Source organism: Acomys russatus, chromosome 26 (assembly GCF_903995435.1).
Source record: "Acomys russatus chromosome 26, mAcoRus1.1, whole genome shotgun sequence".
In the NCBI taxonomy this organism is placed as follows: Eukaryota; Metazoa; Chordata; class Mammalia; order Rodentia; family Muridae; genus Acomys; species Acomys russatus.
Window position 1 is genome coordinate 34,346,275 of NC_067162.1, and position 18,610 is coordinate 34,364,884.

Here is an 18,610-nt window from a genome sequence, read left to right on the forward strand (position 1 = left end):
ATTGTGGGTCCATCTCCCCCCCCCCCCTTCTTTTTGAAATAAGGTCTTTCTATATAATTCTGGCTAGCCTGGAACTTGCTCTGTAGACCTGGCTGGCCTCAAACTCACACAGATCCTCCTATCTCTGCCTCCTGAGTGCTGGGATTAAATGCATGTGCCACTACACCAGGTGTTTTCTTGTGTATTATTTAGCTACATTGCTTAGGTATATTTTAACATTGAGAGTTGTTATGCTCATTTTGGTGAATTTTACCTTTTGTCATTCACTGGAAAGAGAGAAAGGAAGAGAATGATTTCCCAGTGCTAGGCTGGGAAGAAGTGCCTTAACCCCCTCAGTGTTTCATGTGCCTGGCTGTGGCTGCTGTGCTTTGTGCCACCACTACTGCAGGGCTGCGGGAGTGAGGTGGAGGAACAAGGAAGGAAGGGAGGGAAGCAGAAAGCCCAGAGGGGATTTTATTTCCTCTTTGGTTTTGGTCCTCCTTTTCACAGAGCTCCTTCTCTGTCCGTGAGTACTTTGGTTTGTTGCTCTCAGTCCAGGCTGGACAGAGCTGAAGGGAAGGTGAAAACTTTGTGTTGAGTTCATTGGAGCTTGAAGTCATACATCTTCAGTCTGCTCCATGTTGCTACATTTGAGAGTCCTCAGGATACTGTGCAATGCTTTTTATTTAGCAGTGGCTCTCAACCTTCCTAATGCTGAGACCCTTTAATACAGTTTCTTCTGTTGTGGTGACCCCCCCCCCCCACCATAAAGTTATTTTTGTTTCTACTTCATAATTGTAATTTTGATACTGTTACGAATTGTAATGTTTTCTGATGGCCTTAGGTGACCCTTGAGAAAAGGTCTTTCAACTCCCAAAGGAGTTACACCCTTCAGGTTGAGAACCACTGGTGGCACATACTTATTCTTCCCCGGATCCAGAGTGTGCTTAGTTTTGATTTTTGAATGTGTTTTTAGAATTTTTGTCCAATTCTGTGTGTGTGTGTGTGTCTGTCAGTGTCTCAGGGTAGGGTGGGGTAAGGGGGTGGGGTTGGTTGTGGGAGGGTAGAATGTGCATCATGTTTCTGTAGCTGAAGCTCAGGGTCCACTTGCTTTCTACTGTGTGGGTTCAGGGGTTGAACACGGGATCAGTGTGGTGGCAAGTGCTTTTACCAGATGAACCATTTCACTGGTCTTGTGCCCAGTTTTTTCCCATCTGAGTTAACTTCTGTTTTCAATCTGTGCTTGTTGGGATATTAAGATATATAAGGATGTCAATTAATACTGACTTGTAATAACTCAGAGAAAAATGTTGCTTTTCTTTTAGTTGAGGACAACCTAGTATTGGGCAAACTGCAGAATCACAAAGAGTGAGTTAAATAGTTAATTCTGTGTTCTTGTTCACGGTATATATAGCAGCCAGGCCCCTAAATTTGCTCCATAAAAACTTACTGGCATTTAAAATTGTACTTTGCTCTGGCTTCTTCTAGGTCTTGTAATTCTAGTAACTCTCTACTTCTCCCACATTTCTCTGTTCATGCACCAGCCAAGGACTTCTTTCTTCACTGGCTTTTATGTTCAGTCCCCCTCGATGGGCCCACTGAAGGGGGTACCCTAACTTCCATACCTGAGACCCACCCCAGGAAGAAGCCAGATTCAGTCATCACCTCCGTTCTCTAAAGACAGGGTTGGATGGGCAGCTCTAGTTAGGGCGCTGAAAGTAGTTGTTCAGAAATGTCCCTGGTTTTCTGGCTAGGAATGCCAGAAGGCAGCTCTGGTTTCTTATCTCCTCTTAAATGATCACCCCTAACCGGATGCTATCTGTGAAGATAGGGACTGAGACTTCAGATATTATTCCCTTCTGGTGAAAAGCTTTGGAACCAGATCCCTAGACTTTGATGGTAGAAATGAGTTATGTCCCCCAACTTTAGTCCATCTCCTAAACCCTTTTAGGGTTACTTCACAGGAGGGAGTGTTACAGTAAAGAATGGACTCTAGCTGGGCATGGTGGCGCATCTGAGCTTGAAAAGCGAGTCCAGGACAGCCAGGACTACAAAAGAAACTCTGTCTCGAAAAACAAAAAACAAACAAACAAACAAAAAACCGGGGGAAGGGGGAGGGGAGAGGCGAGAATGGAATCTACCTCTAGGTGGAGACCTGCCATTGTCTTGTCCCTTAATAGTTAACCATCAAGCTGCCTTGCCCTGTCAGGATCTACCTTAAGCCAAGCAGGAGACATTAGCATCTTCACAGTAAGATACTATACTTTTCCTCCCCAGAATTTCTGCCCTCTGCAGTCAGGCCAGGCCCACCAAAACTTCTGTTGAGTTTTCCTTATCTCCCCCCCCCCCCACCCCCTTTTCTTCTATCTTTGACTTTTGGGTACTAGCCAGAGCCTAAGTGTGCCTCTTTGGTACTTTAGGCCTCTCTTCAACCACCCCCCCTCCCCTCCTGGTCATGTGGCTGTTTGTCTGTCATGTGACTGATTTCCATGCTGGCCTAACTCAAACAGCATGGTTTTCTTTCTTTTCTCTCTGTCTCCTGCTGCTGTCAAGATACATAGCTTGCCCTCTTTGGGGGGGTTTTCTTTCAAACTCTAATAATAAATTGTCTTGGAGCTTAAAAATAAATTAATCTGGTCTCATGGACTTCTTTTCTGTGATTCTGTGATTCATTACTTAGACTTTATGCCAGATAACCTGTTCCTCTATTACCTAGCTTAAATTCTTGATTTTTTTCCAAGTTAGATTACATACATGTTCTTGGACAAGAGTTAAGCTTTTCTAACAGTCTTTGTGTTTGCTTTGTACAATCATTGAGGGTATTTGTTGAGAAACAGTGTTTTCTGGCAGAGCTTCCCAGCTATTTTGGTGCTAGCTAAGGTGAAAGGGCATCAGTGCATGCTAGGCAAGCTCTCTGCCACTCAGCTGTACCCTATTCCTTCCAGCTACTTGTCTCTAGCCTTGGACCTGAAGTGATCCTCCCAGCTTAGCCTACTGAATGCTGGGGTTACAGGCTGAGCTGCCATGCCAAGCCAGGTGACTTCTCTTCTTTAGGAATCCATGAGCTATGTAAAGTTTACTGTTTGAAAGTAGAGTGGGCAGTTACTTGCAGCTTGACACTAGCAGCTGTGCTTTCTTGATGCCTTTTTTTTTTTTTCTTCCAGGCAGGGTTTCTCTGTGTAGCCTTGGCTGTTCTGGACTTGCTTTGTAGACCAGGCTGGCCTTAAACTCACAGCGATCCACGTGTCTTCGCCTTCCGAGTGCTGGGATTAAAGATGTGCACCACTGTACCCAGCTAGCTGTGCTCTCTTGATGCTTTTTTTTTTTAAAAAAAACATTTTCCCATTATATACTACGTATGCAGTGTACCAGTTTGTTACAGATGTTTTATCCTGAAGCCTGTGGCATTTATAGTTACTATTAAAAAAGAAATGGCTCTTTGAGTAGATCCTTAAGTATTAAGCATCTTCTTTTCTTTTCTTTTCTTTTTTTTTTTTTTTTTAAGTCAGGGTCTCTCTGTGTAGCCTTGGCTGTCCTGACTCACTTTGTAGACCAGGCTGGCCTCCTGCCTCTGCCTCCCGGGTGCTGGGATTATAGGTGTGCGCCACCATGCCTGGCAAGCATCTTATTTTCAATGAGACATTTAAGTGTTTACATGCTTTGCTTGTTGAAATTTCACAATTTCTCTCCTTTTCTCCTTTTCCTTTCCTACTTTCATCTCTCTTTTTTTTCCTTCTTCCCTTCCTGCCTTTCTTTCAACCTTCCTTCTATTCTTCTGTCCTGGATTAGGGTCTCAGATACCTTGTTTCGGCTTGCAACTTCTGAGTCTTCCTCCTTCACCTCCAGGTGTGCACTACCCTGCATGAGTGTTGAGTGTTGGGAATTGAGTCCAGGCTTTCTTGCATGTCAGGCAAGCACTCTGCTAACTCCACTACAGCCTTACATGAAAGCTTGGTGATTTCCTAAAAACTTTTGATTATGAAAATGTCATGTACACAAAACCAGAACATGGAACATTTATGCGTTCAGCAATGATCATATTTTGCCCATTTTAAAACTTCTGTCGCCCCAGTTTTTATTTGTTAGTTTGTTTTTTTGTTTGTTTTGTTATTTTTCTAGAGTGCTTTAAAACAAATCCTAGTAGGTGTGTTGGTTCATCTGTAAGTGCAGTGTTCATTTTGAAGTATTGAGAGAGCTGGCTCTGGTGTTCCTTCTGTCACCTGTGATCTTAAGCAAATTGCAGAATTGTTGAAACTTAAGTTCCTTCATAGGCAAAATGTAGCTCAAGATTTCTACCTTAATTACAAAGTGGTCTAAAGAGGTCTGGGATGTAATTAACTTAGTAGAAAGCCTGCCTAGCACGCATAGTCCCCTGGGTTTCATTTCTAGTACCACTTAAACTAGGAGCAGTGGCACACACATACCTTCAATCCCAACACTCAGGAGGCAGAAACAGCAGCATCAAGTTTAGGAGCAATTTCAGGCCAAGCCAGATAACACAAAACCCTGACTCAAAACCAAGGAAAAGAGCAGAACAAACGAGAAAATGACTTATTTTTCATAAAATGTAAGAATAATACACAGGCAGTATGGGGGTCTTTATGAACATCATGGCAAACAGAGTGTTGATCTGGGGGAGACAGGAAGGGAATCCGGTTCAAAATGATTCAGTAGCTGGTATTGGTTCAACTTCTGTAGTCTGACCCTAGCCTGGAACTCACTGTACCCCAGGCTGGCCTTAAACTCATGGTAATTTTCCTGCTCTGCTTCTCTAATATTGGGATTACAGGAATGAGCCATCACACCAGACAAATACTGATATTTCTGTGTCTTGTTTTGATGTCTTTAGTAGTTAACACTTTATAGACATTTACTCAGGTGCAGGATTAGCATGTAATATATTTGAAGCTTATTAGCAAACTATCATATCTAAGCTGGATTTAGCAAGTTGTGTTCTTAAAAAACCAGCTAATATCTTATGTTAGAAGTTGTATGAATGGTTTTGGGAGCAAGAAATAAGGACGTTTCTATTTTATGTCTTTCCATATCCAGAGGATGCCAGCCCCCATCAGATTGCGGGAGCTGATCCGGACCATCCGGACAGCCCGAACCCAAGCTGAGGAACGAGAAATGATCCAGAAAGAATGTGCTGCAATCCGGTCATCATTTAGAGAAGAAGACAATACATACCGGTGTCGGAATGTGGCAAAGTTACTATATATGCACATGCTGGGCTACCCTGCTCACTTTGGACAGGTAGGCCGAGTGGAGACTAAATCTAGCAAGGACACTCTTCGAATGGCAGTGACTTAGGGAATGAAACCTTTCCTGGCAGGGAGATACTTTAATAGTAGTTTGTAGTCTGCTCATTGTGGTACCAAGGGTAGGATGGAGAGAGCAACCATGTCCCTGAAAAGGCATGATACTCAGTGTTAGGTCCTGCCACAGGGCGTGACTGGCATGGCCTGCCCCCTACCTAGGGCAGGGCTTCCCCTCTCCCAGAGATTCACTATATAAATCAGACATTTTGGTTCCAGCCCCCCCTTTTCTCCACCTCCCTACCCTCTCTCCTTTTCTTTTCCTCACCCCCAATGCATGCTCTCCTCCCTTCCCCCTCCTGTGCCACTTCTTCTTTTTTTTTTTCCTTTTGATTTTTCAAGACAGGGTTTCTCTGTGTAGCCTTGGCCATCCTGGACTCATTTTGTAGACCTGGCTGCCCTTGAACTCACGGCGATCAGCTGCCTCTGCCTCCCGAGTGCTGGGATTAAAGGTGTGTGCTACCATGCTCGGATTCCCATGCCACTTGTAATAAACCTGCATTTATCTGTTATAGCTTCCTTACCAATTAGCTCATTCTGTTTATTTAATAGGTCCTGCTGCAAGGCCTAATACTCCCTCATTTGTCCTTACCATTTTATGTGGATGAGAGTTTTTGTTTTGTTTTTTGGGTTTTTTTTTTTTAATGGTGCCTCCTAGCTTAAATATTTACTGGGCTTAACCAGAGGACTGATTGTTCTGCCAGAGGACCTGCTATAGTGAATATTTAATTAATGTTTGCTAAATGTTTTGTTAGCTACTTTCCCTTTGCATGATACATGGAAAAAGGTGGTGACAGATGCATTTAAGTTAAAGTTTTTTAAATGGATGCAGGATCCTTGCATTTGTTCTGTCCTGATTTCCTCAAGCCTTAGTTGATGCCACTTTTCTGCCTGCTGATCTTCTTTCTGGCACGAGTGCATGCTCATTGCTTTCTCTGGTCTGTGCGTTGAGAGATGTGATAGTCTCAGTTATCGGGGGTTTCTCTTTTGATACTTGTATTGTGATAAAGGGCTTATGGTGTAGATGTAGAGAAGGATCTATGAGTGGTTTTTAAATTTCTTATTAGCGGGGTGTGGTGGTGCACACCTTTGATCCCAGCGTGTGGGAGGCAGAGACAGGTGGATCACTGAGTTTGAGGCCAGCCTGGTCTACAAAGTAAGTCCAGGACAGTCAAGATAACACAGAGAAACTCTGTATCAAAAAACTTAAAAAAAAATTCTTATTAATATTTTTAGTCTTAAATTCTATTTTACCTAAGATTCAGTGCTAACTAGTCTTTTAAAGGAATGGGCTGCAAAATTGAAATAATGTGCAATACTAAGGAAGAAAAAGCGCACTCACCCAGCTTTTCTCAAAGATGACTTGATATATCTGTCAGGGATAGCAGTCAGCTTTCACTTAGCTCGGCAACTTCAGTGGAAGGCACTCTCCTGCTGCCAACTTGAAAAGTATAGGAGTTGAATTTTATCAGCTTGGTTTTAGTTAGTGTTGTGCTCATGCTCATGTTGGGAGTTGTAAGTGGGGCCAGCCTCTTTAGAAGTATGTGAGTGGGGGGCTGGAGAGACGGCTCAGCAGCATTGGCAGCTCTTCCAGAGGTCTTGAGTTTAATTCCCCACACTCACATGGTGGCTCACAACCATCTATAATGCGATCTGATGCCCTCTTCTGGCCTGCAGGTGTACATGCAAATAGAGGACTCACATATACTAAATAAACAAATAAATAAATAAATAATACGTCTTTAAAAATATGTGAGTGGGTATGGGAGAGCATTAGTTCCTCTGAGGAAAACAGAGGTATTACTGTAAAAAGAAAGATTGGGTTAGAAGAAAGGGAGCAGCAAAAACAGTGCTATCTCCTGTGGATATATTCATTCATTATCTGATTTCCATCAGAGTAGTCATAAATAGTATTATTTTTTCACATCTGTCATTAATAGTTTTCTTTAAAAATACAGTCAGTGCCTCCTTTGATACAGATTTTGTATTTTATTCTAACAGAATTAGTGGAGTCTGAACCTAAAGATGCTAATATTTGAAAGTATAGGCTACATTAAATTTGATTCAGGTAGTTACTATACATTGCATGTCATGATAGAAAACATGGGTATTCATATAGGTTGATTTTCAATTGAAACATTAGGTCTGATTTATAGAAATTTGATATTAAGAATTAAGCTTTAAAAAGATAAGACAATTTAGTTGGGGAAAGACTCAGAATACCTCCATGTGGAGATGTCCACTATTGATATCCTGTGAACAGCACATTTATATATTCCCAAGGAAATCCTAAGGGAGAAAACTCTTGAATATAAGACCAGAATAAACAGGTTTTGGAGGAAATTTTATTTTGAAAAAGATACATATGCATGCACATACGTGTATACACACATATTTAAAGTTAAGACTCATTTCTGTAACATGATTAAATAAAAGTACATGGGATGGGCTACATTTTAACGGTGGAATTGTTGCCCAGTATATGTAAGGCCTACATTTGATCCATAGCACCACATTAAGAGAAATTTCTTTCAGTTAGGTGCAGTGGCACATACCTATAAACCCAGCACTCTGGGAGATAGAGGCAGATGGATCTCTGAGTTCGAGACCAGCCTGGCAAGTCCAAGACTGCCAAGGCTATACAGAGAAACCCTGTCTTGAAAAACCCAAAGAGGGGGGAAAATAGAAATTACTTTCAAGGTGTAGTGACATTTTGGGAATTTTTGGAACTTAATTATTTGATAAAACACTGCAGTTATAGTTGAAAAGTGTGAATACTAAACAAAGCTGTGGCAGCTGGGCGGTGGTGATGCACGCCTTTAATCCCAGCACTTGGGAGGCAGAGGTAGGTGGATCCCTGTGAGTTTGAGGCCAGCCTGGTCTACAATACGAGTCCAGGACAGCCAAAGCTACACAGAGAAACCTTGTCTTGAAAAGAAAGAAAGAAAGAAAGAAAGAAAGCAAGAAAGCAAGCTGTGGCAGAAGAGCCAGGCTTTCTGGGAGGCAGAGCAAGTGGATTACTGTGAGTTCAAGGCCAGCCTGGTCTACAAAGCAAGTCTAGGACAGCCAAGGCTACTTGAAAAACAAACAAACAAAAAAAAAAAAAAAAAAAAAAAAAAAAGAAAGAAAGCTATGGTAAAATTTTGGTAAAAATTAAAGGTCATTCTGTTTGAGGCTAGGAATTATAATTTTAAGTTCATTACTCTTTTTTTTAAGTTAAGTCCCTCCTTGTTTGTATTAGTGATTTCCTTTACAATATGTCCATAAAAAGGTTCATATCTTGACTCTCTCACTTCCATGTGTGAGTAGCAGCCATTCTTGTATAATTGTATATCACAGCTGCCCTATAATTGCATTTTATTTGTCAGATGGGCTGTTCATTATGGAAGTCAAGAGCTATATGTCAGTCACTGAGCTCTTGAAATATGGCTATTTTAACTAAGGTGACTTATTAAAAGGAAAATAAAGTTTTTTTGAGTATTGATTCAGTTATTGGAAAATTTTTAAATGTGTTTTAAGCAATTTGGATACGTGAGTCTATCCATTGTATAGTTATGAAATTGGAATATAGTTAAAGTATTTCTTACTGAAAATGTATACAAATTGAAATGTGCTATAAGTGTATAAAGTACATACATACTGTATTTAGAAGCCTCATACACAAAAGTGTAAAATATTTAGTACTTTCTATGACTATATGTTGAAAGGATACTTTAGACAAGTTGGTTAAATAAAATATGTTATTAAAACTAATTTCACCTGTTTCTTTTTAATTTTTAGTGCAGTGTCTAGCAATATGATGTCACTAGAAACAAAATACAAAGAGCCAGGCATGGTGGTGCATGCCTATAATCCCAGCACTTGGGAGGCTAAGGCCAGAAGGATCGCAGCACTTTTGAGGCTAGCTTAGGCTACATAGCAATTTGAGGGAAGCTAGGCTATATATATTAAAACCCTGTCTCAAAAATGCTAAGAAAAAAATTTAAACAAGATACATTAAAAAATGTAAAATTTGAGCTAGGCGTGGTGGCGCAAGCCCATAATCCCAGCGCGTGGGAGGGAGGCAGAGGCAGGCAGATTGATGTGAGTTTGAGGCTAGCTTGATCTACAAAGTAAATCTAGGAGAGTCAAGGCTACACAGAGAAACTCAGTCTCGAAAAACCAAAAAGTAAAACTTTTGACAGGCACTTAAATAAATATCTCATTTAAGTTTTACAATAAAGCCTCAAGGTAGGTAATTCTCTCAAACATGAATTCGTACATTATGTAGAGGGAGCCAGGGGCAAGAGGAATCAGAGTTTTAAGTGATTTGTTTAAATTCATTCAGCTAGTAAATATTAGAGTAGTCCAGCCTTTTGTAACTCAAAAGCCTGTTTGGCTTTTGGGCTTAGTTAAATTCTATATTGCTACTTCCGTTACGTTTATGTACTTTAGCTCTGCCAAACCACAGAGCGACTGAGATAGTGACAATTTCCAGCATCAGTTGAAAAGAACAAAACAGTTCAGAATTGGGAGAAGGAGCTCAAATCATGAGACCAATGTAGCTGTTGTGTCAGCCAAAGTAAGAGAGGAGACAGTTAACTCCATGGCTGCCAATGTCACGGTCCAAGAGCAAGCCTGCAGGGGCCAGGCTGCCTGCCCAGTGTGACTCCTTCCCATATTACTACTGTCTGAGTGGTTTGGAACAAGATCTTTGGCTTTTCTCCCTTTCCCTCCCTCTCTTCTTCCCCCCTCTTTCTCCTTTCTTGTCCTCTTCTCTCTTTAAGATCTTTGACCTTTGTGTGTCACAGTGTCCTTATCTGCAGAATGGAGGCATCCAGTGGCCCTCTGGAAGAGCAGTTAGTGCTCTTAGCTGTTGAGCTATTTCTCCAGCTCCCCAGAAATACAGTATTCATACATTTCTTTGCCTCGCAACAATTGAGCTTGGTTTGCAGAGCTGCTCTCTATGTGGTTAGTTCCATTGTCTGAGAACAATGGCAATTCTTTTTCTTCTGTCTTTCTCAGTACATTTCTCATCTGCTTATTATACTACATAAGTACTGCAGAATCAAATAGAGACAGTGTTTAGCTGGGCGTGGTGGCGCACGCCTTTAATCCCAGCACTCAGGAGGCAGAGGCAGGTGGATTGCTGTGAGTTTGAGGCCAGCCTGGTCTACAAAGTGAGTCCAGGACAGCCAAGGCTACATACACAGAGAGATGAGAACGAGGGAATGAGGGGAGTGTGTGTGTGTGTGTGTGTGTGTGTGTGTGTGTGTGTGTGTGTGTGTGTGTGAGTTTAATCTTAGAATTTGGGAGGCAGGGGCAGGAGGATCTCTGAATTGGAGGACAGCGAGCTCCAATACAGCCAAGATTACACAGAGAGACCCTGCCTCAAAAGAAAAAAAAGAAATGAAAAGGGAAACAATGATAGTAGGCATTCTTATTAAAAAGATCTTATTATATATTATGAGTCAGTATAACTAAATATGGTGACTGTGAATGGCTTTAGGTAGTTACTCTTTATCATAGGAAAACCCTTGATATTTAATGTCAAAAGGGCTTTTCACTGTTGAAATAATCATGGTTTTCTCTTTTAACCACTGTTAGTGATTTTTATTACTAGTCACTCTGCTATTCTCTTTTGTAGTTTGGATTTTTTTCTTTTACATTGTTAAATTGACATTACCAATATTTGAACCTATATTACTTTATTTCAGTTTGTTATGTCTATTAGCATGTACTAAAAACAGGAGCTGGACATGTAGCTCAGGTTGGAAAGTATTTGCCAAGATATAGAAGAAGTCTTGGATGATGATGCATGCTTGTAATCCCAACACTCTGGAGCTAGGGACAAGAACAGAAGTTCAAAGTCATGCTAGGCTATACAGAGTTTGAGGCCAGCTTAGGATATATGGGGCTTGTCTCAAAAAAAGGAAAAGAAAAGAACAGTCCTAAAAACAATGATCAGATCATTAACAGACCTAGATTATGATCTGCAAATGCCTTTTCACTTTAAAAGAACCAGAGGCCTTTTGAATGAAGATAGATCCTAAATGCAGGTTAAGAAATGTACAAAACAAGTTAGAACCATTAGCCTCTGTCAGGAGCCAGAAAGACTAGCTCCAGAGGTTGTTAACAGTCATTGGAAGAGGCTATCATGTGTCCACCTCTGATAACTGAGTATTGGGGCTGACGATGTAATTGATTAAAATTACACAAGCCCTCCCCAGTCCAGCATGTGGGTGTTGAACCCAGCACTGGAGCATGCTAAGCTTGTACTCTTCCAGGGAAGCCTATCTTTAACATCGAGGAAGTTAGTATCCATGAAAGCCAGTTAATATTTAAGCAAAATTTTATGAATTTTATTGGTCATTCTAAAAGATAGTATAGAATTAACTCATTAGAAGCTAGTCAGTAGAAGGAAAGAAACATTATCTTTACTTTCCTTACCAGTGTTTCTTCTGAAAGAATTGATGGTTAGGGAGATTACTTCTTAGAGTTTTTGCTTAGCTGACGAAGGGAGCGTGTAGAAGAACTTCCTATGTTGCCATTCCTGCTGATCGCAGTACTGCTGACTGTAAACAATGGCGTGCCCTCTGATGGAAGTGGATGTTGCTACCTTAGGGTGGTACATAATTGCAAGAGCAAATCAAAACAAACCTAAGACTGAAAAACCTGCATCTGATCAAGCCATCTAATTTATATAATGGAAAGCAGTTCTTGTCCATTATGCGGAAAAAAACCCCATGTAACTGTATTCATTGCAGCATTGTTTTTCCTAGTAAAACATTGAAAGCAACCTAGTCATCCTCAAAACAATAGGTAAGTTGATATTCACAAGTAGGGGGCACATGTGTGGGAATGTGGGCTGGGGAGCAGAACAGTACAGTAAATGGGGCTAAATTAGAGTTTGTGTTGATGATATTGATGGGAATCGAGAAGATCTGGTATTTGGTATATTTTTGTAATGTTTAAAACACCTCAAAACAGCTTTTCCACACGTACGGCAGAGACAGCAGGTTTAGATGGTTGGTGACTTCTGAAATGGAGAGGAAGCAAATGGCTCTGAAGCTCAACCTGCAGGGGCTTCAGTTGAAGTTATGATATTGAAAAGAAAATGTCAGCCAGGTCTGCTGGTCCAGATCTGTAATCTAGCTACTTAAGTGCAAAGCCAGCCTGGACAACTTAGTGAGGCACTGTTTCATAGTAGAAATTAAGTAAACGGCAGAAGCTGTAGCTAAGTTGGCACAGTGCTTGCCTAGTATGCCACATGCCCTGGGTTCAGTTCAGGTGGCAGAAACCTGTAATTCCAGCACCTGGGATGGGGACACAGGATCAAGAGTTCAGTCATCCTCAGTTACACTGAATTTGAGGTCAGCCTAGGCTACCATGAGTTACTGCCCTAAAAACAACAAAACAAAAGGATATGAGGTTTATTGACAAAGTGATAAACTGTATCCTAGCATGGATCCTAGACTAAATTGATTTTCAAGTGTCACCCAGCCTCCACATTAACATTAGGGCAAAATGTTGATTGATAAAAGTAGTTGATGTGTCAACTAGTGTTGAGTTCTTATGTATTTTGAATAAAATATTTTATAGTTCCCCTTTCTTTTTTTTTCCCCTAAGAAAAAACCCTGTCTGTATAGCCCTGGCTGTCCTAGAACTCACTTTGTAGATCAGGCTGGACTTGAACTCACAGAAATCTACCCGGTTCTGACTCTGTGTACTGGAATTAACGGTGACAGCCATGTCAAACACTGATAAAGGGGACATTTTTATTTGCTTCAGGAAAGCGTAACAAGACCAGAAACCTGTTGAATGCTCTTTTCTTTTTGGTATTTTTGTGCTGGCGCCCTTGGCCATGTGGTTCAATGTGGAGGCCAGAGGTTGATGTGGCCTATCATCAGGTGCTTTCCCAACTCACTTTTGAGGAAAGATCTTTTTAATAACCCTGGAGCTCGCAGTTTCATCAAGTGTCACTGAGTAGTGCATGTTTGGGGTCAGCCTGTTAAGCCTAGTCTTCCACCTACCCCCATTGCTGGGATCACAGATGCTAAGCCTCACGTCTTAAAAATTAAAAGAACAAAAAGTGTCATGTGATCCATGACTTGTGTGTGGACATCATTAGTTCATTTTGTGGAAATCCATTCTTTCTTTCCACCAATGGGTCTCAGGAATTGCTTGGTGGTAAGCGATTTTACCCGATAAGTCACCTCACTGGCCCTCAAGCCTAACTTCAGTTTTTTTTTTTTAAATTAATTTTACTTACATGTTTCAATGTTTTGCCCTCATGCATGTTTCTGTACTATGTGCATACCTGTTGGATAGCCTGGAACTGGAGTTACTGATATCTGTGAGCTACCATGTGGGTGTCGGGAATTGAACCTATGTCCTCTGCAAGAGCAAGTGCTTGTAACTCCAGGCCGTCCCCCGAGCTCCCAGCCTAGCTGCATAGAGGTCAGGTATGAGCTGAAGTCCTCATGCTTATACGTCACACACTTGTCCTCAAGACAGCTCCTTCAACCCCGAAGTCCTCATTTGAAAATTGCTCTGGAATTTTCTTTTAAAATGGAACAGTAAAAGTCATTTAGAATCTAGGGAAAATTTGTAAAAATGGAATTGTTAACTGGGTAGGGTTGTGTTGTATTCTTTAATCTCAGCACTCAGGAAGCCAAGGCAGGCAGATCTCTTTGAATTTGAGACCAGCCTTGCTCTATATAGCAATTTCTATGCCAACCAGGACTACATAGTGAGACTCTTGTCTCAAACAAACAGTCTACTTAAAATCTACTCATTCACAATTCCTTTGAAGTAGTCAGCCATGCTGGTGCATAACTATAACTTATAGCACTTTGAGAGATGAAGGCAGGAAGATCAAGAGTTTAAGGTCATCCTTGAGGCACACAAGACCAGCCTGGGATATAGGAGACCCTCCATCAAAAAGCTAAACATAAAAAGAATTTTCTACAAGTTTTGTATACTTTCAAAACTGACTGCTGATGGTCACCAGTCCAGTCCAGGAAACATTCCTAAGACTCTGCTTGTTCCAAAGGGACTGAGCTTCAAGTGTCTTAGGCTTGCTACTCATGGCTGGCTGGAGGTGCCTGCCAAGGAAGATTCTGAGGTCAGCTACACAGAATTAGTGACTATCTGGAAGACAGTGATGGTAAAGCCAGGCTCGTAGGTGGATTAGAGTTAAGGAGGCCCAGGTCCTAATTCAGACTGATTTCTTAGTAGCCCAGTATGTATTTTGTAAGGAGATAGGAGTCTCTTCCTTTTGATCATTTTTTCCCCCACAAGAATCGGGTACCCTTGTTTTCATAGTAGTTTATGCTTAATGATTATCACTGTCACATTTACATGTAAACTGTAAATACTGATTTTATTTTATTTATTTCTTGACTTTTTGAGACAGGGTTTCTCTGTGTGTACCCTTGGCTGTCCTGTTCTTGTTTTGTAGGCCAGGGTGGTCTCGAACTCACAGAAATTGCTTGCCTCTGCCTCCCTGAGTGCAGGGATTACAGAAGTGTGCCATCATGCCCAGCAGATACTGATTTTATTATATTTCCTTTAACTTAAGTGTCAGTGAGAATATCTGACACATGGCTTGCTACACTGCAGAAATTTACTACATTAGAGCAGAGTGTCTTTAGAGATCAAGGTGGTGGTAACCATGCCATCTCAAAAAAGTGTCTCACAATTAGAAGGGAATGGTTTGTTTTGTTTTGTTTTTGTTTGTTTGTTTGTTTTTTGTTTTTTCCAGACAGGGTTTCTCTAGGTAGCCCTGGCGGTCCTGGACCTGATTTATAGACCAGGCTGGCCCCTGCCCCTTGGAGCTGGGATTAAAGGTGTGCGCCACCACACCTGCCCTGGGAGAGAATGTTAAAAAGAAAATCAGGGACTAGGAAAGAGATCACCATCAGGCTTGTGGATTAAAGGTAGGAGAGAGGCAGAGGTGGAACAGTAAAATATATGACAGTGCAAGGTAGATAGTGATGCTGGCAAAGGATGTAAAAAGTGATTGTTAGTAGAAAAAAGCATGGTTTCTGTGAGGATCAGGGACTAGGGACAAGCATACAGAAGCTCTGACAAGCACCTTCAGCAATTATAAGACTCGTAATAATTGTTCTTTATGAACAATGGTGCGCTCTCCCCTTTACTAAGCATTATATCTTCCTAAGATTTTAGTGTTAAGCTCTAACACTCAAGTGTTTTAGTTATGCTCTGAAACATACTGCCCAGCTATATATAGAGAAGCAATCTCCCCCTCAGCTCTATTATTAGCTTTTAAAACTGCTAGCCACTTCCATATCGGTTTTAATTAATTTAATTATTTCCTCCTAGTCTGGTGTTATTTTTATTATTTGTCTTTGAAATAGGTAATGATAGTGTAATTGATTATACATTTGAAAGATACAAAAGGATTAGGATAAAAATTCTCCTTTCTATCCTTATGTCTCCATCACTTACTTTTTCCATAGGCTACTAGTGGCTCAACTCCTGCTCCCCGCCCCCCCCCCCCGAGATATGGTTTCTTTTGCATTGGACACTCATTAATCTGTGTTGAAGAGTAATTAATATCAATATATCATATCACTACATCATAACAGTGCATCATTTCAATGTATAAAAACCCTTTCTCAGGGACTGAAGAGATGGATGGTTCAGTGGTTAAAAACACTTGTTCTTCTTGCAGAAGACTCAGGCTTGATCCCTAGCACCCACAGGGTGATTTACAACTGCCCATAACCTCAGTTCCATAGGATCTGATGCCTTCTTTTAGCCTCTGCAGATTCCAGGCACATTTATGGAGCACAGAACTCTCAGGCAGAACACCCATACACATTAAAAAAGAGTTTGTTGGGCCACGTCATGTAGAATGCTTAGCTTTCAGGAGGCCCTGGGCTCCATCCGTTCCCAGCAACACAAAAGACACATGTCTTTGTTTACCCCAGCTTCTTTGATGTGCTCATAGCAGTATAATTTGCACAGTGTCTTGCTACATATCCGAGTCATTATTACTTATACCGATGTCTTACTAATGGCACCTATTTTCAGTTTGAGATATTTGAATAATCATTATTTTTCATATATGATTCTAAGTGCAGATTCTTATGAGAATTGATGAATCAAAGGTTGTATACATTTATCATTTAAATAGACCAGAACTTTCTATATCATGTGCCACTTTATACTCCCATTGTAAATAAAGGCCTCATGTTATCAAATGATTGTTGGTCTTTGCAAATCTAAATTTAAAAGTACTGCCTGGAGAGATGGCTTACTGGTTGTTTGCTGCTCTTGCAGAGGACTGACATTTAGTAAAACACACTCCAACCACCTGTAACTCCAACTCCAAGGGATCTCATGCCTCCATGGCACTGCCATCTCCAAAACTGCTGGAGTCCCTTGCTGCATCTGGGCTGTACTTTCACCAGTAGCCTCTTCCAGGCTCTCTTCAGGAACTCTAGCCCTGCCACTCAGTTCAGATCTCAGCTGTTCTCCATATACCACCTGGGTGACTCACACACTACCAAGTTCAGCTGCCATCACAAGGCACAACCTTGGCCATGTCCAGAACAGCTTCTGTGTCTGACTCTTAGGAAACATTTTCTAAAAGACTTTTCCTCAACAATGCTGGTGGTCTCCTCCTCCTCCTCCTCTTTTTTGTTTTTCCGAGACAGGGTCTCTGTAGCCTTGGCTGTCCTGGACTTGCTTTGTAGACCAGGCTGACCTCAAACTCACAGAGATCCATCTGCCCATGCTTCTGCTTCCCAAATGCTGGGCTTAAGGGTGTGCACCACCACGCCTGGCTGCTGGTCTCTTACTGCAAGTTTCTCAGCTCTTGCTGACTAGAATTGAGCAAAGTTTCATCTTAGTAGTTCTGGTCTCTTCTTAATCACAGCTGAGTCTTCAGCCCTAGCTGACCAGAACCACAGATTTTTCACAAAAAAACCCCATGGAGTCTTTGCTTTTCTCTGAAACTTCACAAGCCAGGCCTCCATAGTCTGCACTGCTCTCAACATTCTTATCTTCCAAGCTCCTACAGAACAACTGACTGAGCTCTTAATACACAATGACTTTTCTAGCCCAAAGTTCCAAAGTCCTTCCACAATCCTCCCCAAAAGCAACATGGTCAGGCTGTCACAGCAAATACCCCACTGTCCTGGTATCATCTTATCTTCTGTTAGGGTTACCATTGCTGTGATATAACACCTCGACCAAAGCAAATTGGGGAGGAAAGGGTTTATTTGGCTTATGTTTCCACATCACAGCTCATCATCAAAGGAAGTCAAGATAGGAACTTAAGCAGGCAGCAGTCTAGAGGCAGGACCTGCGGAGCCCATGGAGGGGTAGTTTTTACTGGCTTGCTTCACATGACTTAATCAGCCTGCTTTCTTATAGAACCCAGGACTTCCAGCCCAGGGATGGCACCGTCCACAATGAGCTGCGCCCTCTCATCAATCACTAAGAAAACCCTACAAGCTTGTCTGAGCTTATGGAAGAATTTTCTCAATTGAGGCTCCTCTTCTTTGATGACTCTAGCTTGTGTCAAGTTGACATAAAATTAGTCAAATTTCAAACCTCCAAAGACGCCCAGCATCCATGTGTACATACATGTGCATTCAGACACACATATGCATAAGTAAAAATGTTTTTGGTTATTTTCTGAGACAGGGTTTTACTATGTAGCTTTGTCTGTCCTGGAACTCACTCTGTACACCAAGCTGACCTGGAACTCAGAGATCTGCTCACTTTTGCTTCAAGTGCTAGGACTAAAGGAGTAACCACCAGCAGTAACCTCTGCATAAAAATAAGTCTTAAAAGTAGCATCTCTGAGTCAGGTGGTGGCAGCACACACCTTAAATCCCAGCACTTAAATCCTAGCATTTGACAGGCAGAGGCAGGCGAATCTTTGTGAGTTTGAGGCCAGCCTGGTCTACAAAAGGAGTCCAAGGCAGCCAAGGCTACACAGAGAAACCCTGTCTCGAAATACCTCCCCCCCCAAAGAACCATCTCTGTATGGTTGGGATTTATAACTCCCTTTAAGCATCTTTATTGAGGCTCATTTTATAAATCACATAACTCAATTTTTTTTTTTTTTTTTGAGATAGAGTTTTCTGTGTATCCTTGGCTATCCTGGACTCACTTTGTAGATCAGGTTGGCCTCCAACTCACATCGATCTACCTGCCTCTGCCTCCTGAGTGCTGGTATTAAAGGTGTGTGCCACCATGCCTGGCTCCAGCTCCTGCTTTTAAAGTGTAGATTCAATATCTTGCTAATTTATTTATTTTAATTTGCATTTGTTTTATGAGGTTAACTTGTTTGA

The 18,610-nt window shown here is 41.4% G+C and overlaps 1 protein-coding gene across 1 annotated transcript in view; it reads left to right on the forward strand.

Annotated features, from left to right (window-relative positions):
- Positions 1-18,610, forward strand: part of Ap1g1 (adaptor related protein complex 1 subunit gamma 1) — an 87,517-nt gene that overhangs the window by 19,252 nt on the left and 49,655 nt on the right. The window contains exon 2 of the mRNA XM_051168737.1: positions 5,032-5,235. Coding sequence (XP_051024694.1) covers positions 5,035-5,235 — 201 coding nt within the window. The 5' untranslated portion in view covers positions 5,032-5,034. The remainder of the gene's footprint in view (positions 1-5,031; positions 5,236-18,610) is intronic.